The sequence below is a fragment of the Mus caroli genome, chromosome 9, assembly GCF_900094665.2.
Source record: "Mus caroli chromosome 9, CAROLI_EIJ_v1.1, whole genome shotgun sequence".
Lineage (NCBI taxonomy): Eukaryota > Metazoa > Chordata > Mammalia > Rodentia > Muridae > Mus > Mus caroli.
The window spans coordinates 18,392,219-18,419,276 of NC_034578.1; the positions used below are offsets into that span (position 1 = coordinate 18,392,219).

At 43.3% G+C, this 27,058-nt stretch overlaps 2 protein-coding genes across 7 annotated transcripts in view; one reads left to right on the top strand and one right to left on the bottom strand.

Annotated features, from left to right (window-relative positions):
- Nucleotides 1-19,842, bottom strand: part of Anln (anillin actin binding protein) — a 60,273-nt gene extending 40,431 nt beyond the window's left edge. The window contains exons 1-7 of the mRNA XM_021171934.2: nt 19,646-19,842; nt 12,586-12,742; nt 10,464-10,769; nt 6,232-6,617; nt 4,993-5,206; nt 3,401-3,591; nt 2,360-2,458 (exon numbers count right to left, since the gene is read on the bottom strand). Coding sequence (XP_021027593.1) covers nt 2,360-2,458; nt 3,401-3,591; nt 4,993-5,206; nt 6,232-6,617; nt 10,464-10,769; nt 12,586-12,742; nt 19,646-19,663 — 1,371 coding nt within the window. The 5' untranslated portion in view covers nt 19,664-19,842. The remainder of the gene's footprint in view (nt 1-2,359; nt 2,459-3,400; nt 3,592-4,992; nt 5,207-6,231; nt 6,618-10,463; nt 10,770-12,585; nt 12,743-19,645) is intronic.
- Nucleotides 19,843-19,951: 109 nt separating this feature from the next.
- The window catches only part of Kiaa0895 (KIAA0895 ortholog), a 50,795-nt gene continuing 43,688 nt past the window's right edge, over nt 19,952-27,058 (top strand). For 3 of the 6 annotated variants that reach the window (XM_029481775.1, XM_021173170.2, XM_021173173.2), the window contains exons 1-2: nt 20,144-20,231; nt 22,210-22,265. The gene's annotated coding sequence lies outside the window, so the exon portion shown is untranslated. Of the gene's footprint in view, nt 20,232-22,209; nt 22,280-27,058 lie in introns of those variants that run through there. The other 3 variants (XM_029481777.1, XM_021173174.2, XM_021173175.2) reach the window with 3 other exon arrangements.

Sequence of the window (27,058 nt, forward strand, 5' to 3'; positions counted from 1 at the left end):
AGTGCATTTAATAGGCAGGGCGGCAGGAGCACAGGGTCTCATTCCCAAGAATAAGAACTGCATTTAATAGGCAGGGCGGCAGGAGCACAGGGTCTGCTTAGATGTCCTAGTTTCAAGCTTACCAGACAGGAAAGAGAAACAATATTACTAACTTACACAGTTATTGTTAAGATTTAGTGAAATTTTAAAAAGTGACCACCAGCACATTGCAAACAACCAATATGCAGATACTCTTCTAATGACCTACGACCCCATATTCTTCTCCCCACTAATCTGACCTCAACGTTATTGCATAGTAAACAAACACCCTCCACTTTTAGCCCAAATACAAACCCAGCTCATAGAGAAACCACAAAGGTCTGAAACAGATTCCTATCTGAGCCCCACGGCATGAGTGCAGCACCCACTTCAGTGGCTTCCTAATCTGCTTTTCAAGCTCTTCCTCCAAGACCCAGACACCAGAATTTAGTGCATTCCATGACCAAAGGTTCCACTGACTTCTTCGTATTAACTTACAAGTCTCTTCTCTCAACTCCCCAAGGTTCAAAACCTGCATCATCAAGGTGGCACCAAGGCTAGTCAAGCAACACCTTGGCCTCTCCCAATTCCTTCACCATCACTCCAACTTAGCCTCCCCTGAAACACTTTGTGTTCTCCATATACCCCACCCTGCCTCCAGCCTCTCCCTGCCCCACACCCACCAGTGGTTGCTCTTACCTCTTTGATGCTTTTCTTCCTTGTTTCTAACCTATTTTCTTACCCCTCCATCCAAGGTGGATTTCGTAACTCGTCATTGCAACCACTTCCCAATGACTTCAGTTTGTTCATTTCACTCAAACATTTAGACCTTGTCCTATGGAACTATTTCAAAACAACCCTTTCTTCCTTAAGATGCTTTCTGTCACGGTGTTTTATCACAGCAACAGAAAATAACTAATACAGAGCCCGAAAGATCTCTATTCTACCATCTAGACCCCTTGTTTCCAGGTTAGCCATCTCTTCTTCCAAGTATCTCATCCACTATGTTCCATGCAGAGGTGAGCACCTCCCGTGCCCAGCAGTGGACACAGTGTTGACAGACAGGCTCCGCCTCCAGAGCTGTCAGGACCTGCAGTTCTCACCTTGCTTTCTCACAAAGGATTCTCCTCACTTTTGCCTATCAATCAGTTACCAGCCTTTCCTTTGTCTTGATTCCTTACTTCCTAACAACTCCTTCCCACCAACACTGGCATTTACCTGAATTTACAAAGAATTCAAACAGCTGTGCCTTTTCCTGCCTTCCAGACACCACCTCCTCTTCCTTCCCTTTAGTGAAATTTCCAACAACTCCTGCACTAACTGGCTCTGCTCTCTCTTCAACCTGTCATCCCTCCTCTCCCTGCACTCCTCACCCGACACATCACAGCAGACTTCACACTTGAAACCTCAGCATGCACAAACCCCAAACAAACCTCAGCAGACTCATTTCAACCCTCAGTGCACAAACCCATCCCATGTTTCTCAAACACACTCCATCTCTCTAGATTCTAATGACTACAGTATTTGATAGCTATAATAACTATAGTACTTTAAACGAAAATGGCCCTGTAGCACTGGGAAGTGTGGCCTACCCAGAGGAGGTGTGTCACTAGGGGTTGGGCTTTGAGGTCTTAGAAGCTTAAGCCTAGGCCCAGTGGCTCTGTCTTCTTGCTACCTGACAAACCTGATGTAGAACTCTCAATTCCTTCTCCAGCACCATGTCTGTCTGCATGCTGCCATGCTTCTGACCAGTACGATAATGAACTGAGCCTCTAGACTGTAAGCTATCCCCAATTAAATATTTCCTTTGAAAGACTAGTGGTGGTCACGGTGTCTCCTCACAGCAGTAGAAATCCCAACTAAGTCAATGACAGGCGTGTGTTTTCCAATCCGTGTCTCAGCTACCTCTTTACTCCTTTTGCAGTAAACAACTGAGTTTCTGGGTAAGGCACCGTCTGAACTCCCTGTTAGTATCATGCTCAGAAGTCTGTTCTCATGCATAAGTACTGTTGCTACCGCACAGTCTCTGCAGGAACTATTTAGTACAAAGTAATCTAACAACTCCTGTCTCCAGGGACCCAGGAGAACAACAGTAAGAATCTAGTACTGTGGTAGCCCAATGATGACGGTCTTCAAACAGAAAACTCACTGGTAATGCCAAATGCTGCTAATAAGTCAGGCAAGGTGAGTCACACCTGTCACCGAAGCACTTGGGAGGCTGAGACAGGGGGATTATGTCAAACCTGTAGTCAGCCTCTGCAGGATCCAGAGACCCTGGCCTCTCAAAACCCCAACATTAAAATGCACTGCTACTTCACCTCGCTGACGCTCACTGTGTTACCTGTTTGGTCTCGCTTCTTGACTTTTCATTCTTTTCTGCACTCCATAAATTGCCCTTGTCAAGTCGACCACGAAGACATGCCAGTTCTTTTTCACGTTCCTAAACATATTAAATATGGCATTATTTTACTCAAGAACCAACAGCATTTAAGAATATCCTAATGCTAGTAAGCTTTTTAAAAGCTAGATGAGATAGCGCACAACTCTAATCCTAGCACTCAGCTATACAGCTAGTTTGAGATCAGCCTGGACTCCACAAGGACTTATTAATAGAAAGATTTAAAGAAAAAACAAAAACAAAACAAAAACCCCTTTTCTTGTCTTTAGTTATAAAATTCAAAGATTCACAACACAAGTTGTGAAGTACGATGTATGATTTCATCGTCCTATTTGCCGTTCGAGTTACAAAGAATCAAAATGCTATTTATCCAAGCCAGTTGTGGAGATCAGACCTGTAACCCCAATACATAGAAAGCTGAGGTAGGACTGACTGCTGAGTATACAAGGCTAGCCTGGGCTGATACATGGAAAGCTGAAGTAGGACTGCTGAGTATACAGGGCTAGCCTGGGCTGCTTAGTGAGTATACAGGGCTAGCCTGGACTGATACATGGAAAGCTGAGGAAGAACTACTGAGTATACAGGGCTAGCCTGGGCTGCTTAGAGTTTCTAGGCGACCTAGGCTAGAGAATATGCCTTATTTAACTATGACATGTCCGCAAAATGATTCTCTTTAGCTCAGTCAAAAAGACTATTTTGGCTGGCGGGTTGGCTCAGTAGGTAAGAGCTCTGGCTGTCCTCCCAGAGGACAAGCTCAGTTCCAAGACCCACATGGCACCTTGCCACCCTCTGTAACACCAGTTCAAGGACATCGAATGCCCTCTTCTGGCCTCTGCAGGCACTGCATGTTTGTGGTGTACAAATGCAAGCAACACACACATACTTAAAATAAAGCTACATCTTAAAAAGAGAGAGCGGCTCCTATTTGTTCCTCAGGTTCTAAAATGAGGTCATATAGTAAGCACTAAACGCAGACCACCTTACCTGTTTGAGCTGCTGTGCTAAGTGGGTAGTAGATGAGCATGTGTTTTGTTTGAATAATCTTTCCTGGATGGCCTTTGTATTTGGAGTGATATTTGGGGTTTTATGAGATGCTCGGTAAGATGGACTTTCTTTACTGTGCTCTTGACAACGCTCTCCAAAGCGTTCCAGGAAAGGCTTAATTCCTCTTCCTCCTACAGAAAACACAGTTTTGGAATCTATTCAAAATAACTAGCAATTATCATTTCCAAGGACAAAATTCTAAATCCATTAGTTACAAAGTGCTTGGTTTCTAGGAACAGTCATTTAAAATGAATATTGAAATTATTCAGCGTATTAAAAACATGTTTTAAATGTTTCTATTATTTTAAATCATATGTTTACATGTGTATGTGTGTAGGTGACTGTGGGCAGGCGTCAGCTCGCCAGGAGCTGGAGTTACAGGCAGTTGTCCGCTGTGTGACATGGATGCTAGGAATACAACTTGGGTCCAGACAGCTGCTTCGGATTCCATGTAGGCCATAGCATGCATGTGTGCACATAAATTATTTTCTTCTTCTACAAATTATAAGACACACCTCATCAAAAGGTTGTCTTGATATCATACAGTCTTAAAAGAGTATAAAGTACTTTTATAGTAGGGCAAATGGAGATAGATAGATAGACAGACAGACGTGTACACACACACGCACACGCACACACACACAGAGTGGGGAGCATGCTCTGCAAGCATGAGGACCTGAGTTTGAATCTCCAGGACCCGTGTAAAGACCCAGGTATGGCTGTATGTAACCCTAGCCTTGAAAAGTAGAGACATATGGCTCCCAGGCAATCACTGGCTAGCCTGGCCAATGGAGTTTCCAGTTTGATGATAGATCCCGTCTCAAGAGAACAAGAAGAAAAGGGCAAACAGCCTACTCCTACTTTCACGTGTCCATAGAGGCACACCTGCCCAAATGCTCATATGTGTGCACACATATAAAGGTAAACACAGCTCACAGTGCAGTCTGTCACCATATGTTTTTGCTAACTTTGTTTAGTCCTGTGTTTCTCAGTCAATGATATGTGCAGCACACCAGAAGATTAGTCACAAGATCAATATAGCATTTTATGGAACATAGCTTACTACTCTAAGAAATACAACCCTCTATTTATATGCAAAAGGCATACATATATGTAAATATAAAGGGAGTGCAGAACTCTATATGCATATTAGCTTCTCTCTGCTCTGGGGTGGGGCAGAGACAAGTGGAAGGAGCTTGATGGCCTGCTATGTTAGTCAAGGGAAAATGAGATTTACTCTAGTCAGAGGAAAGACTGGAAAGCAGTGTTCCACATACAAGTTTTAAGACTGGTTCTCTGCCATTCTCCTAAAATGTAGTTTCTAACTGTATGTGCTTTAATATATCAAAAATAGAAAAGAAAAAAAATAAAGGTAGGATGATGATAGATGCATAGGTAATTCCAGCCCCCTGGACACTATGGAGACCATAAGACTGAGACCAGCCTGATATAGAAAACAACAACAAATTAACCATAAATAAAATGTTGAGAACAAGCGTCTTGAATCTACTCAACAGTTTCAAGTACCTAACCTGGTGTTGCAGGTTTGTCCTTGGGCTGTGACTGTAGACACACTTCTCTGTTAGCTTCCTCTTTGGGCTGAACTCCCTGGGATAAAGTTGGCTTCTCACATGGTTTCAACGCCTCTGCTCTCAGAGGACTGACAGTTTTGTGAAGTAGCTCAGGATTTTGTACCTCACAGTGTTTAGTGCTGAATGTAGCAGATTTCACAGGGGAAGATGCTTTCTGAAACAGGACAACACATGGCAGAGTAAACAGCAATTATCATCATTGCACAGATGCACAAAACCATGGAAGGTCCATTTCTGTTGTAGCCATTATACAAAAATTACTGCCGAGTGTGGTGGCGCACGCCTTTGATCCCAGCACTCAGGAGGCAGAGGCAGGTGGATTTCTGAGTTCAAGACCAGCCAAAGTGAGTTCCAGGACAGCCAGGGCTACACAGAGAAACCCTGTCTCAAAAAAAAAAAAAAAATTACCAAAAATATTATTTCCTTTGCTCTCTAACAGATCATACTAAGTTAAACGGCTTAAAAAAATCAACTAATAAAATGTTATTATTTACATTAATGGACATTTAGTCTCATATTGATAGCTTACTAGTTATCAGGGATAGGGTCACTGCTAGTTTTATAAAAAAAAGTTCTCAAGTTATTGGGCTAGTATTTTACTAAACTATTATATCAAATTATTTTTATTTGTATTTTTAAGTCAGTTCATTGATAATTAACTTAATTAATTATAAGTTAATTAGTTAACTTATAATTAACTCATAATTTTATTTGTTGTAAATAAAAATAAAATCAATTAGTCAGTGTCTTATATTTATAGATATCCATAATAAATGTTGTAATGAAGGGATTAATTTTAGTTATCTCCCAATGATAATAAAGAGATCTACAGAGGGAATTCCAGGACAGCCAGGGCTATACAGAGAAACTCTGTCTCGAAAAAACCAACAGTGGCTCCATCATATTCCATTATTATATACTCTGGATTTTATTTATTTATTTATATTATTATTATTTACTTTGGGTGTTTTAAATTTAGTTGATTTAAATTAATATTATTTCAATTACAAAATGTTAATTTATCTTAGACCAATTACCAAATTTATAATTTTCACTTTTTATGAGACATATAGATATGCCACATATACACTACATAATACTTAGCTACATATAGAGACTACATATAGTCATTACCATTTATAACAGAAATTTCAAAAGACCAAAATGGTACTGACTCACCACAGAGCTGGACACTGAGGCGCTAAGCAAAGATCCATGGGCAGCGTTTGAAGATGGGTCTTTCCTGACAGAGGCATTGCCGCCCCTTGGGGAACAGCATGTAGCTTCCTGCTGAACACTGCTGCTATTGATGCTAGCAGATGCTCCACTTGCAGAGGAAGATTTGGATAAACAAGCGGTACCAGGCTGTTCTTGCACACTATTTTGCTTTGCAGATGAGTGGCTTACATCATCTTCCCAGGAGCAAATCGTTGCAGCAAGGTTGGCCAGACGGCCCCTTCTCCCAACTGGGGTAGCTGAGGCATTTGAAATGGGTGGCTTGGAAGGTGAGACAGCCTTTTCCTCAGATGGCACTGGTGCAAAGTATGAACTTTCTGATACATCATCTGAAAATGTTTTCAGAAAAACCAAAAGCCATATTCAACTGTTATTCTTATAACCATATGATCACATCCTATAGAATTAAAAAATTTTTAAACGTAAACTTTTAAAATTTGCATTCAGGAAATTTATTACATTACTTAAATGTGACATCTTTTCAAATTAAATGGTACTTAATCCAAATTTAAACACCCTTCACATGTACTTTTTTCTACAGGTTTTGTTTGTTTGTTTGTTTGAGACAGGGACTCAAGGTAGCCCTGGCTCTCCTGGAACTCCCTCTGTAGATCACACTGCACAGAGATCCACCTGCCTCTGCCTCCTAAGTGCTGGGATTAAAGGTGTGTGCCGGCTTGTAAAGTTGTTTTTTGGTTTTTGTTTGGATAGGCTATGGATGCTGTAAGGAGCCACTGTAGGGCTGGGATGACAGTTCAGGAGCCGGCCAATGATGGATAACATAAAGCTCTAGGATAAACGACAAGAGGCACCCTGCACCTACACATACAACATAGCAAGTGCTTGCCACAATGGTTAGGGCACTGAAATGTGCTAGGGGAGTTGAGAAATTGAACCCTATTTTAGCTAATTTAAATAAAAGTTACCTCTCAGCTAGTGATCGCCAACGAAGGATCCTGGCCAGCATTTGGGGCAGATCATACCCTATATACACAATCAAGAGGAGAGACCTGCTCCCTACCCTCCTTCTGCCCAAGCTTAGTTTTATTTATTTATTTTTATTTTTTTAAAGATTTATTTATTTATTATATGTAAGTACACTGTAGCTGTCTTCAGATACTCCAGAAGAGGGAGTCAAATCTCGTTACGAATGGTTGTGAGCCATCATGTGGTTGCTGGGATTTGAACTTCGGACCTTCGGAGGAGCAGTCGGGTACTCTTACCCACTGAGCCATCTCACCAGCCCTTAGTTGTTTTTTTTTTTTTTTTTTTTTTTTTTTGGTTTTTTCGAGACAGGGTTTCTCTGTATAGTCCTGGCTGTCCTGGAACTCACTTTGTAGACCAGGCTGGCCTCAAACTCAGAAATCCACCTGCCTCTGCCTCCCGAGTGCTGGGATTAAAGGCGTGCGCCACCACGCCCGGCTCTAGCCCTTAGTTTTATTTTTAAGTAAAATGAATTTATTTCAGCACATATGTGAAAAATAAAAATAAGGCACTGATAAAATGGCTCAGTGGGCACAGATCAGCGCTTTTCAATTTATGGGTCACAATGGACCATCTGTATATTACATACTTACATTACCATTCATAAGTAACAAAATTAGTTATGAAGTAGCAACAGAAAAAACTTTATGGTTGGGGCCACAGCATGAGAGAGTGTATCAGAGGTCGCAGCACTAGGAAGGTTGACAAACAGTGGAATGGATGTTTGCCGCTAAGCCTGACTATCTGAGCTCCATTCACCAGACCCACATGGTGACAAGAGACACGTGAATCCTGCAAGTTGGCCTCTGACATCTACATGAATGTCAGACACATGCGAATACACAATAATACCTTTAAAATAAATAAATTGAAATAAAAATGGGAGGACTGGAGAGATGGCTCATTAATTAAGAGCACTGACTGCTCTTCTAGAGGTCCTGAGTTCAATTCTCAGCAACCACAAGGTGCCTCACAATGATCTGTAACGGGATGGAACCGATGTCCTCTTCTGGTGTGTCTGAAAACAGCGAAGGTGAACTTACATACATAAAAAATACATTTTTCAAAATAAATAATATAAAATAAAAAAGGAAGGAAGAAATCTCAAACTTTCTGCTGCCCATTACTAATGAACTTCAGTTAAAATGCACAGTAATGAGGGGATGGAGAAATGACTCTGCTTAAAAGTACTTTCTGTGAAATCATTAAGGACTGTTTTTAACACACACGTGCACGCATGTGAGTGCTTACACACACACACGCACGCACGCACACCTACTAAGTATTTTAAAAATTCAGCCAGGCCGTGGTGCTATACGCCTTTAGTCCCAGCACTTGGGAGGCAGAGGCAGGCAGATTTCTGAGGGTTTTTTTTGTTGTTGTTTTTCTGGGGTTTTTGTTTGTTTGTTTGTTTGTTTGTTTGAGACAGGGTTTCTCTGTATAGGCCTAGTTGTCCTGGAACTTACTCTGTAGAGCAGGCTGGCCTCAAACTCAGAAATCCACCTGCCTCTGCCTCCCAAGTGCTAGGATTAAAGGCATGAGTCATCACTGCCTGGCTCAGATTTCTGAGTTTGAAATCTGAGCCTGGTTTACAGAGTGAGTTCCAGGATAGCCAGGGCTATACAGAGAAACCCTGTCTCGAAAAAACAAAAACAAAAAAATTCAGTGTACAGGCTACAGAGATGGCTCCCAGTTAAGAGTACCTGTTGCTCTCCCAGAGGACCAGGGTTCAATACCCAGCACCTACACGACAGCTTGCAACAGTCCTTAACTCCAGACCCAGGGGATCTGACACCCTCTTCTGGGCTCGACAGGTATCAGGAATGCATGTCATGTGCATACGTACATGCAGGCAGAATTAATATACACAATGAGTCTATCAGTCCATTCAGACTGTTTCACCCTGGTTCTGGCTATGCATCCAGATTAAAGGCTTTATAATACAGAGACAAAGGTACAGCTTGGCTTTCTCATACTTCTGAGATGCTGATCTAAAACTTTTCCCATCTACAATTCCTCTGCTCCTGGATTCCTTTTTAATATAATATGGATATTTCAGAAAGCCATCTCAAGGTTTCTACATAACTGTCAGAGACCGTACAGTGAGAAATCGAGCCCTTCACAATCTCCCACCCTGACAGGTCAAATGGCCTCGTGCTAGGAGCCAGTTGTCACTCCCTCCTCCCTGTTCCCTTCCTGGCACCTGAGGCTGTAAAAGCTGAATTATACTCCCCTCTTCCCTATCTCTTCCTGACTCCCATGACTTCCAAGGACATGAGCTATGCCTGAGCCCGGCCTGATACCCCAAGGCTGTTAAGGAGGATCTATGTTCTGGAGATAGGACGCAGAGTGCCCGCTGCCTGGAGCCTGACTTCAGCCCTCATGTCAGCAGATGCCTACTTCTTTGTTCTTTGTTAAATTCCCCCTCGACCCCTCCCTATTACCCTTGATGTATGCTTTAAAACCATGCATCTCAGCCTAATAAATGGAGACCTTGACAACTCTTCAGCTCTTCTCCCCCCCCCCCCATTCCCATTTTCTCCCAGGTTTGCGGTCCCCCTCACACCCATGAATAACTGAATCCCACGGGACAGGATACATAACCAGTCAGAAGATGATCAGTTAGCTGCAACAAAAACTGCACTGGCCATTAGCACTAGCTTGCTTGCAGCTAAGGCCCAGTCCCGCATCTGTGTGCAGAACTGAAGACTATGCTTTGGGGTGGGAAGTATTTTGACATCTTTCCCCTACTAAACAGCAGTGTGTGCCTTAGTGTCTTTAGTGATGAGTGAACATATGAGATAGATTTCCTGAATACAGAGCTGAAGTCAGGACGTCTTCTCTGCAAACAGGAAGTAATTCAGTTCTAGGTGAAGCTTCTCCTGGTTCAAGAACCTCATCATCCACCTAAGTAAAAACGTCTCTTCTCACTGTTTTTTTTTGTTTTTGTTTTTCTGTTTGTTTGTTTGTGGCTATACTCCTGGTACACGAATCAACTACAAGCAAAGAACACATACACAGATAAAACAAAAGCCCTTTCCTGTCATGGGACTTGAGGCAGGCCACAGATCTATAATCCTCCTGCCTCAGCCTCCCAGGAGCTGGGATTACAAGAGTGTACCCCCACACCCAGCTATACATGCTGAATCTTACAAAAACAATTCAGGGCCACCCATCCCCATCATTTATACCTGCGAGATCACTATCCCAATGGCGCCGCTGCTCAGCGAGCCTTTGCATTCGAGTTTTAACTGAGGAGGCTGCAGATGCTTCGGACCCTGAGTTTGGCCCTCTGTCCGCGCTGAGCAGGGGAGCTGGGGCAGCCACAGAATCACTGATGGCAGCTGGTGCTGGGGGCTTCGTCTGTCGGGGTGCAGGCATCGGAGAACACGGCTTTGCAACATCAATAGGTTCTGTATTTTCTAAGTCCGGAGCTCCCACTTCAATTTTGTCAGAACAACGTTTTTTTGATGGTGATGGTTTTGTACAAGATTTTTCTAGATCCAAAAGAGCAACAAAAGCCCACGGTGAGACCTCTGCAGTTTTCACAGCCTAAAAACTAGAGGTGTGTGCTTAACAATTAATAAGGAATCAAATCTCTCTAGTGCTTTAGCTACTTCTAAGAAAAATGCAATACTCTTTCTTCTGTTAACTTCAAAGTATGACAGGAAAACAAACTTTTTTTTTAGGTGAACATGTCATTTATCTGTTAAGTCAATGAAAATCAGTTTAAATATTTTCAAGATGTATGTATAAGAGTTTATGTAATTTTCAGACAGCAGGAGAATGAGCAGCACATTCACTACAATAACCACGCCTTCTACAGAAGTCTAAGGCTCACACAGCAGAATCACTTCTCCTTAAGGAAGAAGGGTCAAGCCTAGAGAAATTAGGTTCTAGGACACAGGTTTTCTGGAATTTGATTTTTGTTTGTTTTTGAAACAGGCTGCCATGGACAATAACTAAAACAAAGTCTAAGGATACCTCACTTGAGGCTTAGGCAAGAATTGGGCTCTGAAGACAACTGTACTATCTCATCTATACCAAAGAAAATCAGCATCTCGTAATTTAGCATCAATAAAGTGAGTGAAAAATCCTAAAGGCACCATTCAAAGTAAGGTATTTTGCTTCTACTCAACAGTGAGTCTCAATGGATCTTTTGAAACGACTATGTGCTATGTATGTATGCATACTGCTCTGTGTTTGGCCACACACGTATGCAAGTACACATGCAAGTGAAGTTAGAGGTTGCCACTGGTGCCCTCTATGTGTTCCACCTTATCACCTTATAAACCGAAGAGGGTCTCTCCTTGGAACCCAGAGCTCATCCACTCAGCTAGTCTACATCTCCAGCTGGTCAGAGCAGCCCTGCCTCCACCCCCATGCATGTCCTTGCCAAGCCCAGCATTTACATGGACACTGGGAATACAAACTTCAGTCCTTACTTACACTTGTGCATCAAGGACTTAATCCATCTCCCCAACTCAGGAAATTAAGATTTTAAATAAGAATAAAAGGCCAGTGGGATGGGACAATGATAACATGCTTACTACACATTCCTGGAAACCTGAATTTGACCCCAGAACCTACCTGAAGGAACCAACTCTGTGGAGCTGCTCTGTGACCTCCACACATGCACCGTGCACACTGCCCACACAACAGGATACTCTTTTAAACAAACAAAAGCTTAGGAGGTGCCCATCAGAAAGATGGCTCAGTGGCTAAGAGCACTGTGCTCTTCCAGGACCCAGAACCCACATGGCAGCTAACAACTGTATACAACTCCAGCCCCAGGGGATCCAGCGCCCTCTTCTGGCCTCCCACAGACACTATACACACACACACACACGAAGGTAAAACATCCAGGCACATAAGATAAAAATAAATGTATTTCAAAAAAGGTTTAAAAATGTTTAAGATAGGGCCGGAGAGATGGCTCCGCGGGTAAGAGCACTGACTGCTCTTCTGAAGGTCCTGAGTTCAAATCCCAGCAACCACATGGTGGCTCACAACCATCCCTAATGAGATCTGATGTCCTCTTCTGGTGTGTCTGAAGACAGACAGTGTACTTACATATAATAATATATAAATCTTTAAAAAAAAATGTTTAAGATAAGAGTGTGAATTCATGAAAAGTCAGTTTCCCTGGCTATCTAACCAAGTTCTCTGTCTGGCCTGATACAACACCCTTGAAATGTAACAGAAGGCTATTCCTGCCCACGTCTGTTGCATTTGCCTCCCAGAGACTGGTTCTTCTACATGGGTTTCCGTACTCTAAAGCCACGCCAGCTGTACTGTTCCGGAGTCCCTTACCTTCGCCCCCTGATAGGGGCTGCTGCTGATTACTTGCTTCTGAAAGTGGCTCTCTGCCTCTCTTCGCATGCGGGGCAGACCTCGCTACTGCCGTAGGCCTCTCAGCCATTTTTCTCTGAAGATTCTCTCGTCTGGCACGTGTTCGTTCTAGCAATTTCTATATTATACCAGGGTTAAAACACAGTGTTAGCTGAAGGCTCACAAAACCTCAGATGCCTTCTAAAATCAATAACTGTTAGGAGAATAGTCAAACACATTTCAAAGATAAAATCTCAAGTAACTGAACCAAGATTTACCAAGCACCCGTATCAAAACTCCTACAGTCAGTTTAAGATGTAAATAGGAAGCATGTAAAGATACTCATATAAGATTTTAAATGCTGTGTGCTGTCTGTTACAATCACAAGGTGCAATCAGGGACTAAGTGATAGCTTAGTCTGACCCCCAGTACTCACAAAAAGCCAAGCCTGGCCACATCCATCAACAGCCACTAGGGAAGGGTAGGGACAAGAGCATTCCTGAAACTCAGTGGCTGGCCAGTCAAGCCAATCAGTGAGTCAGGTTGGGTGAAAACTCCTATCTCAGAACATAAGGGAAAGTCTAAGGAAGACGTGTGATGTCATCCCGGTCTCACATGCACGTGTGTGCCCGTCCACCTGCACACACAGCTATGCCAACATACTCATACAAAGGAATCTGCATCAGCACGTGAACTGGGCTGGCTGGCCTGGACTTATGGTTGGCTTTGACTGTCACAAGTAATATACTATATAATGTTCAATGTGGGTCCCAAGCCCCAGCTTCTGCACTCGCTTTCTTGGACTGGCTCATCCTATGCAAAGCCCAGATTTGACAGCTAGAGGAGCAGCTCCACTGAAAGCCAGCATTACAGCATTCAGCTCCAGATAACTTGCCGTAACACTGAGAGATGCTATGTGATTACAGGCAAGAGATGAGCCACTACCGAGCTCAACACAAACTTCTGTTCTGCTAAGTAGGAGAGTGGTTGTGGCTGTGGAGGAGCAGGGGGAGCACCCTGAGACTACTCAGCAGGTCCACGTGTATGCTGCAAGGACTGCCACTAGAATTCAATCCCTGGAACCTACATGGAAGGAGGAAAGAAACAATTGTTTTCTGAGTGTCACACATGTACCTGACATACACACACTACCACCCCCACACACACGAGTAAATATATGCAGTTGTGTGTGTGTGGCTGCAAATATGCACACACGCAGCTAACTGCCCATGGAGGCCAGAAGAGGGTAGAGTGTCAGACCCTGGAGCTGGAGTTAGAGGCAGTGTGAGCTGGTCACTGTGAGTGCTGGGAGCAGAACTCCATCCTCTGGGAAAGCAACTCACTGTAACCAGTGAGCTAGGACTACAGCACCGAGAGTGAATTCAAATTAGAAAAGAAAAAATATTAGTGTGTGCATGTGTATGAACAATGTGCTACCTGTGTCTGAAGAGGATGGCAGACCCCTGGAACTGGAGTTACAGATGGCTGTGAATTATCATATAGATATGGGGAACTAAACCAAGTTCTCTCTCTGCAAGAGCAACATATGCTCTTCATTCACTACTAAACCATCTCTCCAACCTCCCCCATTAAAACAAAAAATTAACAGAGGGGCTGGAGAGATGCCTCAGTGGTTAAGAGAACTGACTGCTCTTCCAGAGGTCCTGAGTTCAATTCCCAGCACCCACATGGTGGCTCACAACCATCTGTAATGGGATCTGATGTCCTCTTCTGGTGTGTCTGAAGACAGTGACAGTGTGCTCACATATATAAAATAAATCTTAAAAACAAACAAACAAAAAATTAACAGAAGGAAATTGTTTAAGTATGTCAGTGTGCTAGGTAGAAAAATAGTCCCACAAAAATGCCTGTGCTCCTGACTTGGACTTACAAATGTTCGTGTTATCTTATAGCAAAAGAAATTTTGTTAATGTGATCAAGAATCTTAGATATGTAAACATTATCCTGGGTTATCTGAGTAGACCCAAGAAAATCACAGTGGTTCCTACAGGGTAGCACCGTGGTGTACAGTGGGGAAAGGGAGGAAGGAGGACCAGTCAGGAAAGATGATGACAGGCAGAGGCAGACTGATGAGAACTGAAGCTCTGAGCAGGGATGGAGGGCCAGAAGACAAGACATCTTGTCTAAGATCTACAAGCTGCAGACAGCTAGGAAATAGATCTCAACTAGAGCCTCACGACAGGAAGGAGCCTACCTACACGCTTACTGACCTGATAAAATCCATTTCAGACATCAGGTCTTTAAGTCACTCATTTTTTGGTTTTTGGAGACAGGGTCTCTGTAGCCCTGGTTTTCCTGGAATTCATCATGTAGACCAAGCTGGTCTCAGATTCACAAGAGATCCACTTGCCTCTGCCTCCTGAGTGCTGGGATTAAAGGTATACAACACAATGCCCAGCTTAAGTCCCTAAACTTATAATAACTTGTAATAGCTTCAAAACTAATACACTCAGATATGAAACTGTGACAAACAGCAAAAAATAACTGTAATTGGTCTTTCATAACAGACTTCCCAAGGAGAAAAATATGCTAATCTTATATTTTATTAAATACTAACAGATAATAAAATAATCGTAAGTTTAAATCCTAAAATTATAAATACGCCGGGCAGTGGTGGCGCACGCCTTTAGTCCCAGCACTTGGGAGGCAGAGGCAGGCGGATTTCTGAGTTTGAGGCCAGCGTGGTCTACAAAGTGAGTTCCAGGACAGCCAGAGCTATACAGAGAAACCCTGTCTCAAAAAAAAAAAAAAAAAAAATTATAAATACTCCTTTTTTCTCACTCAGAATCAAGACATTCCTATTTGAATCAAAATGTTATAAAATAATTTATTCTTAATTAAAATGTACATGATTAAAGAAGAACTCAGATAATCACTACCCTGCAATATATTGAGCAGTAATTAATTAATTAATTAATATAGACTTGGGGAGTAAGCTCTATTTGACCCATTTAATTCTTTAATTAAAATACAATTTTTAAGAGACCCTTAGAAGGCCGGGCGTGGTGGTGCACGCCTTTAATCCCAGCACTCGGGAGGCAGAGGCAGGCAGATTTCTGAGTTCGAGGTCAGCCTGGTCTACAGCTTGAGTTCCAGGCAGGACAGCCAGGGCTACACAGAGAAACCCTGTCTCGAAAAAACAAAAAACAAAACAAAAAAACCCAAACACACAGAAAAGAAAGAGCGAGCCCCTTAGAAGGAGCACGAGCTCTATCAAGATAGTAGCCACTCTGGTGGGTCTTCAAAGGCCACGGAGGGAGGGAGGGAGGGAGAGCTCATGAGTGGGAGACAACATGGGACACAAAGCTAGCCTGGTCTCCAGAACAAGACTCTGCTTACAACAACACAAACCGTGAACTGTTGCAGGATATTTGGTCCCCTGTAAAGCCTGTAAACCCTGTGTTATTTACTGGGACACACACACACACACACACACACACACACACACACGACTGTTTCTAGTTGTGGTGTACCTCAGCTCTAGCATGTACCTTTAATCCAAGAGCTTTCTGCTTGAAGACTGTAAACAGGATCAAATAAAGTCAACCATAGGTCAAGAGTCAGACTGGGATAAGCAACTAGTTGACAGGGGGCAAACAGGAAAAAAACATAGAAAGAAAGAGAGAGGCAGAAGAGCTGATGGAGAAGTTCACAGGAAGTAGAAGGGGGCACTAAGTTTGAGGGCTTTGAGACGGTGTGAGTGAAGAACTTCCTCTGGGATGCTGGCAATGGAGGAAGGTCATCTGGGTGCCTTTTCTGCCTCTCTGAGCTAGCAGGCTTTCACCCCAGCATCTGGCTCCTGAGCAGTAAAATCAAACAGTTGAGATTTTGTTAAAAACAACAATGAACTAAATTTGGGTTAAGGCACAGCCCTCTGCACTTAGAATTCTCTTCTAATTTAAGGTTCCTTGAAAGAAGTGACAATCAAAAGGCTGTGCAATTAAAATACTGTGTGTGCGCACAAGACCTTCATACCCTAAAACAGTCTCCTCCAACCAATCAAAGATGACCAGACTGCTATACAAATTCATAATGGTTTGCAATCTCTTTCACAATAAAATACATCACTTTGGGGGAAAAAAAATGCCCTAATTATATCCATCGATGGGCACGGCCAACATTCCATTCTCCAGAGTCAAGCACTGAGTCAGTAACAGCTTCCAATGGGTCACAACGGAAAAATGTGGTTTTGCCATTCAAATGCACACAGTGCTCTACTGTTTGCAATGGATTCGAAACCCACAGGTGTAAAAATAAAATAAACATTTAAACAGTCTAAATAATAAAATCAGGCTAATAAGTGCCAATGTGGTTTTTTTAATTGAAGAAATAATGTCTAAATTATGTAAAGATATGTGCTCAGTATTTTAAGTACACTTTCCTTATTGTATCATACATCTGAAAAGGAAAAAAAAAAAACAGTTGATTTGGAACATACCCATTCTGGAAGGAAGCACATTTAACACAAAGTGCACAGAGGGGAGTACTGTGAAAGCGACTCTCAGTGAAGGTCTGGAGGGCGTCCTGCAAACTGGTGGTTAAGGGTGCATTTATAAAGCAGAAAAGGCAGGCAAAGTGAGGGAGGGCATGCTGGACACCAGGGCGGCAGGGAGACGAGGCCTAAGCACACAGTGTTTACCAGGACTGTAGCATTTGAAATAGGACTCATTAAGAGAATAAAGTCTTAATGTCCTGGCATTGATAGAACACGATAATTTCTCTTCTGTTTTATGATGGCATTGTATCATGCTAAAAAATCACCCTGAGAGGACTTTAAAAAATAATCTCAAGTAATTTTTCTGTGTTGCATGGTTTTGAGTAAGAACCTTGCTGAGAAAGTTATTATTTTATACTGACATTCAGTCCCTTTTAGCAAACAAACACACACAAAACGGTGTTAGAAACTCATTTCACAGTACAAAAATGTTATGAATGTTATCACTGAGCACCTAGTCTTGGAACTCACTCTGTGTTCTCATTACCAATTAAGGAAAAGATTTCAAAGCTGTTATTCTAACTGCAACTGACCTAGCTTTTATAATATAAACTACACATTAAGGCATGCACATTTTCAAACACATTCTAAAAGAACCCAAACAAGAAGTTTTTTTTTTTTTGTCTGAGTTTTGTACTACCTTCAAAAGGATATTTTTAAGTTAAAGGACAAATTTCAACCAACTTTCCAAAGAGTTTTGTTCCTGTATATAGCACTATTTTAAGTAATTTTATTCTTTTAGTCACAAAATATCATTTTTAAAGTCAATACTATCTAGAATTGTGGTAACTTTACTGCATGCAAGTTTTAAGAATAAATGCTTTCAATAAAAAATTCAAACTCATAAGCCAATGTGCAAACACACACACATATAAACCTTGTCTCGGAAAATGATTATATATATTAGTTGCATTTGGAATAACAGGCTGGCTTGAACTCAAGAGATCCTCAGGCCTCTGCCGGCTGAGCACTAGGATCAAAGGTATGAGCCACAAAGCCTGGCTCATATAAATAAAAATTTAAAGATTCAATGTAAGTGACAAATATTTGGTGAATAATTGTCCCTATTCGCTATAGCTGCTACAAAATATGTCGTGGCTGCTTCTACTAGAAGTTTTTTCAAATTCATTTATTTGTGTGTGTAGGGATACCATACACAAGTATGTCTGGGTACCACATATATATCTGGGGTCCCTGGAGGCCAGAAGAGGACATTAGATCCCCTGAGACTGGAGTTACAGGCTTTTATGAGACTCAAATGGGGGCTGGGAATTGAACCTAGGTTCTCTGGAAGAGAAGCCAGTGCTCTTGGCAGCTGAGCCATCTCTCCAGTCCTCTATTAGAAATTCTAACGTTATCAAAATGTTGTTTTCCTCAAGATAACTGAGAACTTCAAACGGAGCACAGGGTGTGTGGGGCAGCATAACTGTCAAGTTGAAATCTTTAATTGTTGAAACCCTTAACTATTATCTTGGGCTTAGCTTATGGAATTGTTAACTACACTACCCAAAATAAATTATTACTATCCTCTACGACATTTTTCAATGTAGTACAGAAACACTGTATGCCCACTTTACAAAACTCACAACAGTCTTGGAATTTAAAGAACAGCTTGAAGCAAAAGAAAAAGAGGAACTGTCCTGCAATAAAAGAATGGGCCAACAGCAACACGCAATCCTGAATGTCGGTGCACAGCTGCAACGTGAAGCTAAAACTAGACATAAATAATAAGATTAACAACGGAATCTGGACCTTATTTCCAAGGATGAGATGAGGAAGGCATTGTTGAAATGATACGCTACATAAACACTGAGGTGTACTAACCTTACAGCATACACTTATAATTTTGTTTTGTTCACGCTGAGGTAACTAAGCCCTGTTTCCTTTCAACCAGTATTAACCCTGTGCAGGAGCCTTTCTTTCTAAAGTTAGTAGAGCCGTGACTTATGAAGGACGCCAGGCTAAAGCACCTGCTCATTTAGACTTCGGTGGTTTCATCACAGGATCCTTAAGCGCTCAAGCTCCTCTGGGCCTGTGAAGTCCTTTATCACTTCCATCAGATTCCAGGCACACAGTACGAGTCACTGGGCGGACTCCACCCTGCCAACTATTCCAGCTTTAGGGCAGGGCTTGTCCCACTAGGCCCTGAGCCGCACTCTCCCGGGGGACAGCAAGACGGATGATGGATGGAGGAAAGCGTGCTTTAAGTCCCGGGAGCCGGAGGGCAGGCTCAAGCCAGAGTGGCCAGGCGCTCACACCCTGAGCCAGCACTTGGGGGAGTGGAGGAAGGCTAAACGACTACAGAGCTCGGGGTTTGCATGGGGATTTTGAGGCCCTGTCTTCCCTGCCTTCCCCAGAGCCAGGGACGGAGCAGCGAAGCCCGGGCGGCTGCGACCCCACGGCTTCCGCCCGGCTGCACGCTCGCTGTGCGCACGCGCCACGCTGGCCGCAGGCTGACAGCGAGCGCGGGCGGGGGTCCCGGAGTCGGCAGGGGTCATGGTTCACAGCGCCCGCAGAGTCTCTCACCTCGGTGAACGGGTCCATCGCCCCAGGCCTCACGAGTGGACGGCTAGACGGTGGGTCCGACGGTTCAAACTCAGGAAGAGGAAAGAAGTGAGTGCAGGCTCGGCGCAGCTCCTGGAGGAGGACTGCAGTCAAGGCGGCGGGCGCTCTCACACCCAGTCGGCTCTGCCCTCCGCACCCACGGAGTCGGTAGGCTACCACGGCCGTTCAAATTTTGAATTTCAGCGCCCCGGCCGACGCGCATGCGCGCGGGGTGGGCGGGGCCGGGCGGGCCGCTTGCCCCGCCCCTGAGCTAGGTCACGTGATGCGGCCAAGGTCGGACTGGTCCGGAGCTGCGAGCCTTGCTCTCTCTGCTCTGCTTGGGTGGAGACACTTCTGCCGTTGAACTGCCTAGGGAGAGCGTCCTGCCATCCCGCTCGCACCCACGCACGCCCTAGCGGATCCCTTCCTGGCTCTGTCAGCTCCCGCCGCCCTGCCTTCTTCCTCCGTGGGCCTTACGAACCCGGTCCGGCCCTCTGGTCTTTGGGCCTGATCCTGCCACCAGAAGTGGGACTAGACAGCCAGCTTGACCTCCTGAGAGACCGCTCTGGTGGGTCCCCACACTCTCAGCCAGTGACTAGTTCTTTGTTTGGGGGGAAAAGAGATGACAGTAACAGACGGTGCAACGAGTTCGTTCACAGGCCCTTCGGTTTTTAATCCCAGTCAACTACCCAAAGCCAGCAGTGAGAACACTTGAGAGAAGGGACAATCGAAAAGTCCGTATTTAATAAAAGTTCCTGTTTAACAGGCAGTAAGCAGGACAGAAACTATTGCACGAGTAACTTTTAATCTGACTTTCCTTTTCCTCTTCCTGGGAGGGTCTTTTGGAGACCCTCACAGTGTCTTACCATTTGACATTCTGATAGGCTTTCCAAGAATGTGTTTAAAAAGATGGACTACCAAACCTCTGGTAGTAGAACTGTTTGCCTTTATACTTCAAAAGGTCGAGAAAGCACCAAAATCTCTGTGCCCAGGTTGGTGCTGTGAGAGCTAAAGTCCTTACGAGATTGTGTAAAACAGATAGATGGTCGCAAGGCTTACGGTTGAGTCTATGTGTCCTAAATGAGTCCATAACAGGATCAACTGTGCTTATTGAACAGAAAAACTGAAAGTGTTGAAGGGTCAAGTCCAGAATCATAAAGCTAAATAAAAATAGGAAGCTTGGGGCCAGCGACAGAGCACATGCTAGCTATGAGGGCGCTTGCTACCAAGCCTTGGGACCTGAATTCTAGACCCAGAACCAGTTCCAGCAAATTGTCCTCTGACCTGCACACACACCCAGTAAATAAATTAATGATGTTTTTCTAAGTAATAAAGAATTTAAAAATGTATAGATTGTAATAAACTGAATTTGGGGCATGGAATAAGAACTTAACTTTAAGAGCAACTTCTAAGAATTCAGATCCCTGGGGCCACGGTATAACAAGAATAATAAACTTCCTTGGTGCCTTGGAGCTGTGGAATGATAGAAAATGGAAAGAGCTTTGTTTAAGTGTGTGGTGTGTGGGGTTGTTAGAATTTGCTACCTATAAACCAAAGGGAATGGATGCCTGAATTTTTTTTTCAAGCACTGAAAAGGAAAAGGGGTGTGGGTATTTGGGGTGTGGCTGTGTAGGTCAGTTTTGGGAATGAGTCATTGGAAATTTATGTAGCCGTTGTGCCTTCGGGCTGTTGCCTCTGTAATCCTTGGTTTCATTGTAAACAATTTGATTCTAGCTAGCATGGATAAAGCAGTATAGCTACTCTAAACTTGTAGGTTGTTTTCTACTACAGCGCTCTGTAGCATTGACCTTTCATTAATGTCTTGATCATAGTGGTAATAAGGATAGCAGCACCCACCAGTACAATAGCTCCCATGTACAAAGCTGGTGTAACCCAGAAGCTATGCTACAGATTCAAGAGCACACCCCTAGACCACTGCAGTTGTCTCCTAACATTTCTGTGTGGGTCTCTGACCCATAGCAGTTCTTTCTTAAGTTTATAAGCTGGAATAACTTTTCTCATTAAAAAAAAAAAAATCATTGCTGGGTATGGTGGTAATGCATACAATCCCAGATTATCATCATCTAAGCCAAGGTGCTTGAGACGTGGCTCAGCAATCAAGAGCATTGGTTGCTCTTCCAGAGGAACCAGGTTTAATTCCCAGCACCCACGTGGTGGCTCACAACCACCTGTACCTCCAGCCCTAGCTATCCAGTTTCCCCTTCAGCCTGTGTGGATTCTAGGTACACACATGATACACAGACATACATGTAGACAGAACATCCATATACATAAAAATATTCTTTTAAAGACAAGGATCTCAAGCAGAGATAGGGCCCTAGAAAAATGAGTATTTCATCTTTGGAAGATCTATTCTTTTAAACAAATAATTATGTTTCTTGTAGATAAACTAAACCTCAAAAATGTGGTAACATTAACTTTATCAAGGACACTCCAAAATATATATTTTAAGTTAAAGTTTTCAAAAATCACATACATTCTCACAATTGACAAAGTAATACAATAACATATCTGTATTTTTACAGAAAGAGAAAAGGCCAAGACCTGACCAGAAAGCGGTGGCAAAAAGGATCAGACAAAGGTTCTCCGCGTCAGGTTATCTGGCTAATGGGGGTCTCCTTTTATGCATGTATTGTAATGAAGAATAAGAACCAACAAAAATTAAGTGGGGTATGGGGGCACCTGACTGAGTCAGGATGATTTCAGCTCAAGGCTAGCCTTGGCTACATAGTCAGTTCCAAGCCAGCTTGGGCTACCTAGTAAAACCATTCAAAACCAGGTCATTTTGCTTTTGAATATACAGGTGGGCGTGGTGGTGCATACTTGTAACCCCAGCTACCTGAGGTTGATTAAGTGAGAGGATCACAAATTTGAAGGCAACCTGGGCCATTCAGTGAGATTCTGTCTTAAAATAATTTTAAAATGCATTTGTGTGTGGCTCGGTGCTGGAGTGCTTGTATGGCATGTAGGAGAGGCTCTGTGAGCAGCCCCTAGGAGTGGGGGTGCAAGGGAGGACTGTCAATGTATTACCCAACAGACACCGTGTCCTCAGTATATCCCAGAATAGCCTCAAACTTCCTATGCAGTGGAAGATGACCTTGAAGTCCTGATCTTCTTGCTTCTACCTCCCAAAGGCTGAGATTACAGGTGTGCACCGCTGTCAGCGTGTGTAGGGATCCCAAGGGTAGAGCCACATTAACAGGACACGGGGGTGGGGTGGGGTACACAGCTGAGACAGCCAATACACAGTTTATTCAAAGTTTCAGCTTCTTCTTCTTGTTTTTGTGATTTTTTTTGTGGTTTTTTTTGGAGACAGGGTTTCTCTGTGTAGTCCTGGCTGTTCTGGAACTCACTCTGTAGACCAGGCTAGGATGTCCTGGAACTCAGAAATCCGCCTGCCTCTGCCTCCCAAGTGCTGGGATTAAAGGCGTTCAGCTTCTTTTAAAGGCAAAGCAGAATAAAGATTTCCCATAGTTTCTAGTTCTCACCAGCTGTGGTTTCTCTAGCAATAGTTTATCTTGGTTCAAAGTAACTCAAACCTCCTTGCAGACTGAAAAAAATCTGCCTGCAATCCAACCCTGAGAAAAGGATCATGAAGGCCCCTTCCTCAGACATCAGCTTGCTGTTCAGAACACCACCATGCCCAGTCTGTAACATATATACGGAATTATTCTTCCATACCCACATTTATTTCATAAGACTATTTTCACAAAACTTAATTTATAGTTTTATTTATTTTTGGTGTTCTGAGAGAGGATCTCACTGTAAACTCAAACCCAGAGTCTGGCTCAGGATTCACACTCTTTAATTGATTATCAACAGTAAGTCTCCTTTAAATTTATTTACAATTTAAATATGGTATTTCAATATTTAAATTATTGCACTTCATGGTCTTCTATCATGTGAAAATTAATCTCCTCTCTCACTAACCCATCCAAATATCAGTGACCATAAAATCTACTTCACTTCCCTTTCTCTACTTTCCAGTCTGACATGGTCCCCTTTGTGTTAGCTCATCTTCTGCCGTGACAAAATAGCAAAAGTTAGTCATTTTGTTTGTTTTGAGACATGGTCTGCATATTTTCCTAGCTGCCCTGGGACTGGTTATATAGGGCGCAGTTTTTACCATATATGGACACAATCTCAGCTCTTGGGCCTGAGCTCTGAGATTTGAACTCAGGACCTTTGGAAGAGCAGTCAATGTTCTTAACCGCTGAGCCATCTCTCCAGCCCCAGTTTGTTTCTTATAATTGTACAGACACAGCAGTCTAAGTCCTGACTCCACAGTTGGTGACGGCCTTCCTGCATTGCAGGACCAGAACAATGGATGGGAACATCCAAGACAGAGTATTGAACTGGGACTGGGGAAATAGTGCACTTAAATGTGGATTAACTGTCCATCAGGGCGCAGCCCCATGACCTGTGGCCACGGTTGCACTGGGGATTAAGTTTCCAGCGTAGACTTTAGAAGGCACACCTTCAAAACCTCAATACCAAGCCCTCAGCCCTACCCCCAGTTGGCACTGAGCTCTCAAGTGTCATTTTCTGACGACGTCGGGAAGCACAGTCCCACACTGGCCCCTACTATTCCTCGCAGCAACCATCTGTGTTGGACTGCCTCTTCTCTCCCTGCTCACGTGCACTGTGGCACTTGGACTCCAGTCCACATTCGAAAATCCCCCAGCCCTAGCCCAGGATTATTGTTACTCTAGGGTGGACAAGGTCTCAAAGGTATATAGTAAGCTCTAAGTCAGCCTGGGCTACAGAGTTCTCTCTGTCCCTGTCTGTCTGTCTGTCTGTCTGTCTCTCTCTGTCTGTCTCTGTCTCTCTCACACATGCACACGCACGCACACACACACACAGACATAAACACACATCAAAAAGAAAAGAAAAAAAAAGGGCTGGCAAGATGGCTTAGCAGTAAAGTCTTGTGATACGAGTTCCTTGATATATGTGAGTGTGATCACCAGAAGTGAAAATCACTACCCAGAGCTGTCCTCTGACTTATACAGGCATGCTCTAGAATGCGTGTGTCCACTTGTTATACAGACATACAGAAGTAATAAGTAAACATAGTTTTAAATCTTTTGAGATGATATAATTACATCACTTCCTCTTCCCTTTTCCTCCCTCCAACCCCTCCTCCCCCTCCCCCACAAACACTTCTTTTTTTTCTTTTTTAAGATTTTATTATTATTATTATTATTATTATACATAAGTATACTGTAGCTGACTTCAGACACACCAGAAGAGGGTATTAGATCTCATTATGGGTGGTTGTGAGCCACCATGTGGTTGCTGGGATTTGAACTCAGGACCTTCAGAAGAGCAGTTAATGCTCTTACCCACTCAGCCATCTCATACCTGTATGTATATTTTCAGTGCTGACCATTTGGTATTGAATGGTCAGTTGGTTTGTTCTTGCCTGGGGAAGACTCTTTTTTTCTGCTCTCAGCACTCCTTAGTTGCCTGTGATTCTTTGTATAGGATTGAGGCCTCCTGAGCTCCCTCTTCACCAAGAGACTCCAGCATGTCTATTGGTGTCACCTCTGTTCACCTCATGTTTAGGCAGTCATGCTTAGGATGTAGCTTCTGACACTTATTAAGATGCATGATCACGGCTAACTCCCCGTTCCTCGGGCTTTCACAGTCTTTCTGTTCCCTTTTCAGCAATGTCAGAGCCTGGGTGTAGAAGTTGAGTTGTAGATATATCAGTTGGGACTAGACTCTACAACTCTGCATTTCGATTGGTTGTGTTTTTTCTGTAATGGCCACTGTTACAAAGAGAGGCTTCCTTGATGAGGGGTTAAGACTATACTTCTCTGTGAGTATAAGGACAGATCTTTAGAATGTAATTGGCAATTATTCTGATTTAATAAAGTAGTGGTTGTAGGTTTTCTCCAGGATCTTTGACTTCACCATAACCTTCCTCCACTCTGCTTCCCCCCACCCCGCCCCCAGCTTGTTGGTTTCTAGTTCCACAAAATTTAGTTGTTTTCGTTTTTGTTTTTGTGATCCAAAGACTTTAATGTAGATTACTTTCAGAAGAATGAGGGTTTTTTTTTTTTTTTAAAGATTTATTTGCTGGGCGTGGTGGCGCACGCCTTTAATCCCAGCACTCGGGAGGCAGAGGCAGGCGGNTTTCTGAGTTCAAGGCCAGCCTGGTCTACAAAGTGAGTGCCAGGACAGCCAGGGCTACACAGAGAAACCCTGTCTCGAAAAAACAAAACAAAACAAACAAAACAAAACAAAAGATTTATTTATTATTATATCAGACTTGCCAGAAGAAGGTGTCATATCTCATTACAGATGGTTGTCAGCCACCATGTGGTAGCTGGAATTTGAACTCAGGACCTTTGGAAGAACAGTCAGTGCTCTTACCCACTGAGCCATCTCTCCAGCCCAGAAGAATGAGTTTTATTTAGTTATTTTGTTTTCCTCTGTTTTGTTTTGAGTCAGAGTCTCATGTAGTCCAGGCTGGCTCCCAACTCCCTATGTAGCTGAGGGTAGCCTTGAAGTTCTGATCCTCCTTCCCCCATCCCCCAGATGCCAGGGAGTGTACCACCACACCTGGTGCTGCCCAACTCGTGTTGTTTCACTTGCTTCTTACTTAGAACTCAAGGAAAAACATTCTAATGCCACTCTCCGTAGCTCTCGTCCTCCTTGCTGAATTGACTTGCCTGCTGCTAACCTCCTTTTCTGCTATACCTGGCTTGCTAAGTTAAGCATTTCCCCAATAGATAAGATGTTGAGCCAATTCCGTTTCATATTTGTTCATCCAGTTGGACCATCAAAGTTACTCAGAATCCTTTCATTCTTGGGCCGGGCAGTGGTGGCCCACGACTTTAATCCCAGCACTTGAGAGGCAGGCAGATTTCTGAGTTCGAGGCCAGCCTGGTCTTCAGAGTGAGTTCCAGGACAGCCAGGGCTACACAGAGAAACCCTGTCTCAAAAAAAGAAAAAAAAAATCCTGTCATTCTTATCCCTTTGAGTCCCTATCTCCATCTTATTTTACATTCCACCTTTCCTCAATGGAAATGATCTTACTATGGACCCACTCTGTGTAGTTTTCAATGCTAAGAAGAGCTCTCACTTATCCTCCCTTCCCCCAAACAAACTTCTGACTGCCTTTCAATGGGTCCACAGCTTTCTTATCTTGAGCCTACAATCAGGATGCCCCGCTCATCACCTTGAGTATCTGCGTAGGAGTCCAGCTGTGTCATGTCTTAGAAATCCTCTGTGTAGTCAATTGTGAGGTTATATTTCATTTTCAACCCACATTAACCATTTTATTCTGACATGAGTTCAAACACACAGAAAAATATAAAAGTTTATACAATGCAAGAGGAAACAAAAGAGCCCACCATATGCCTT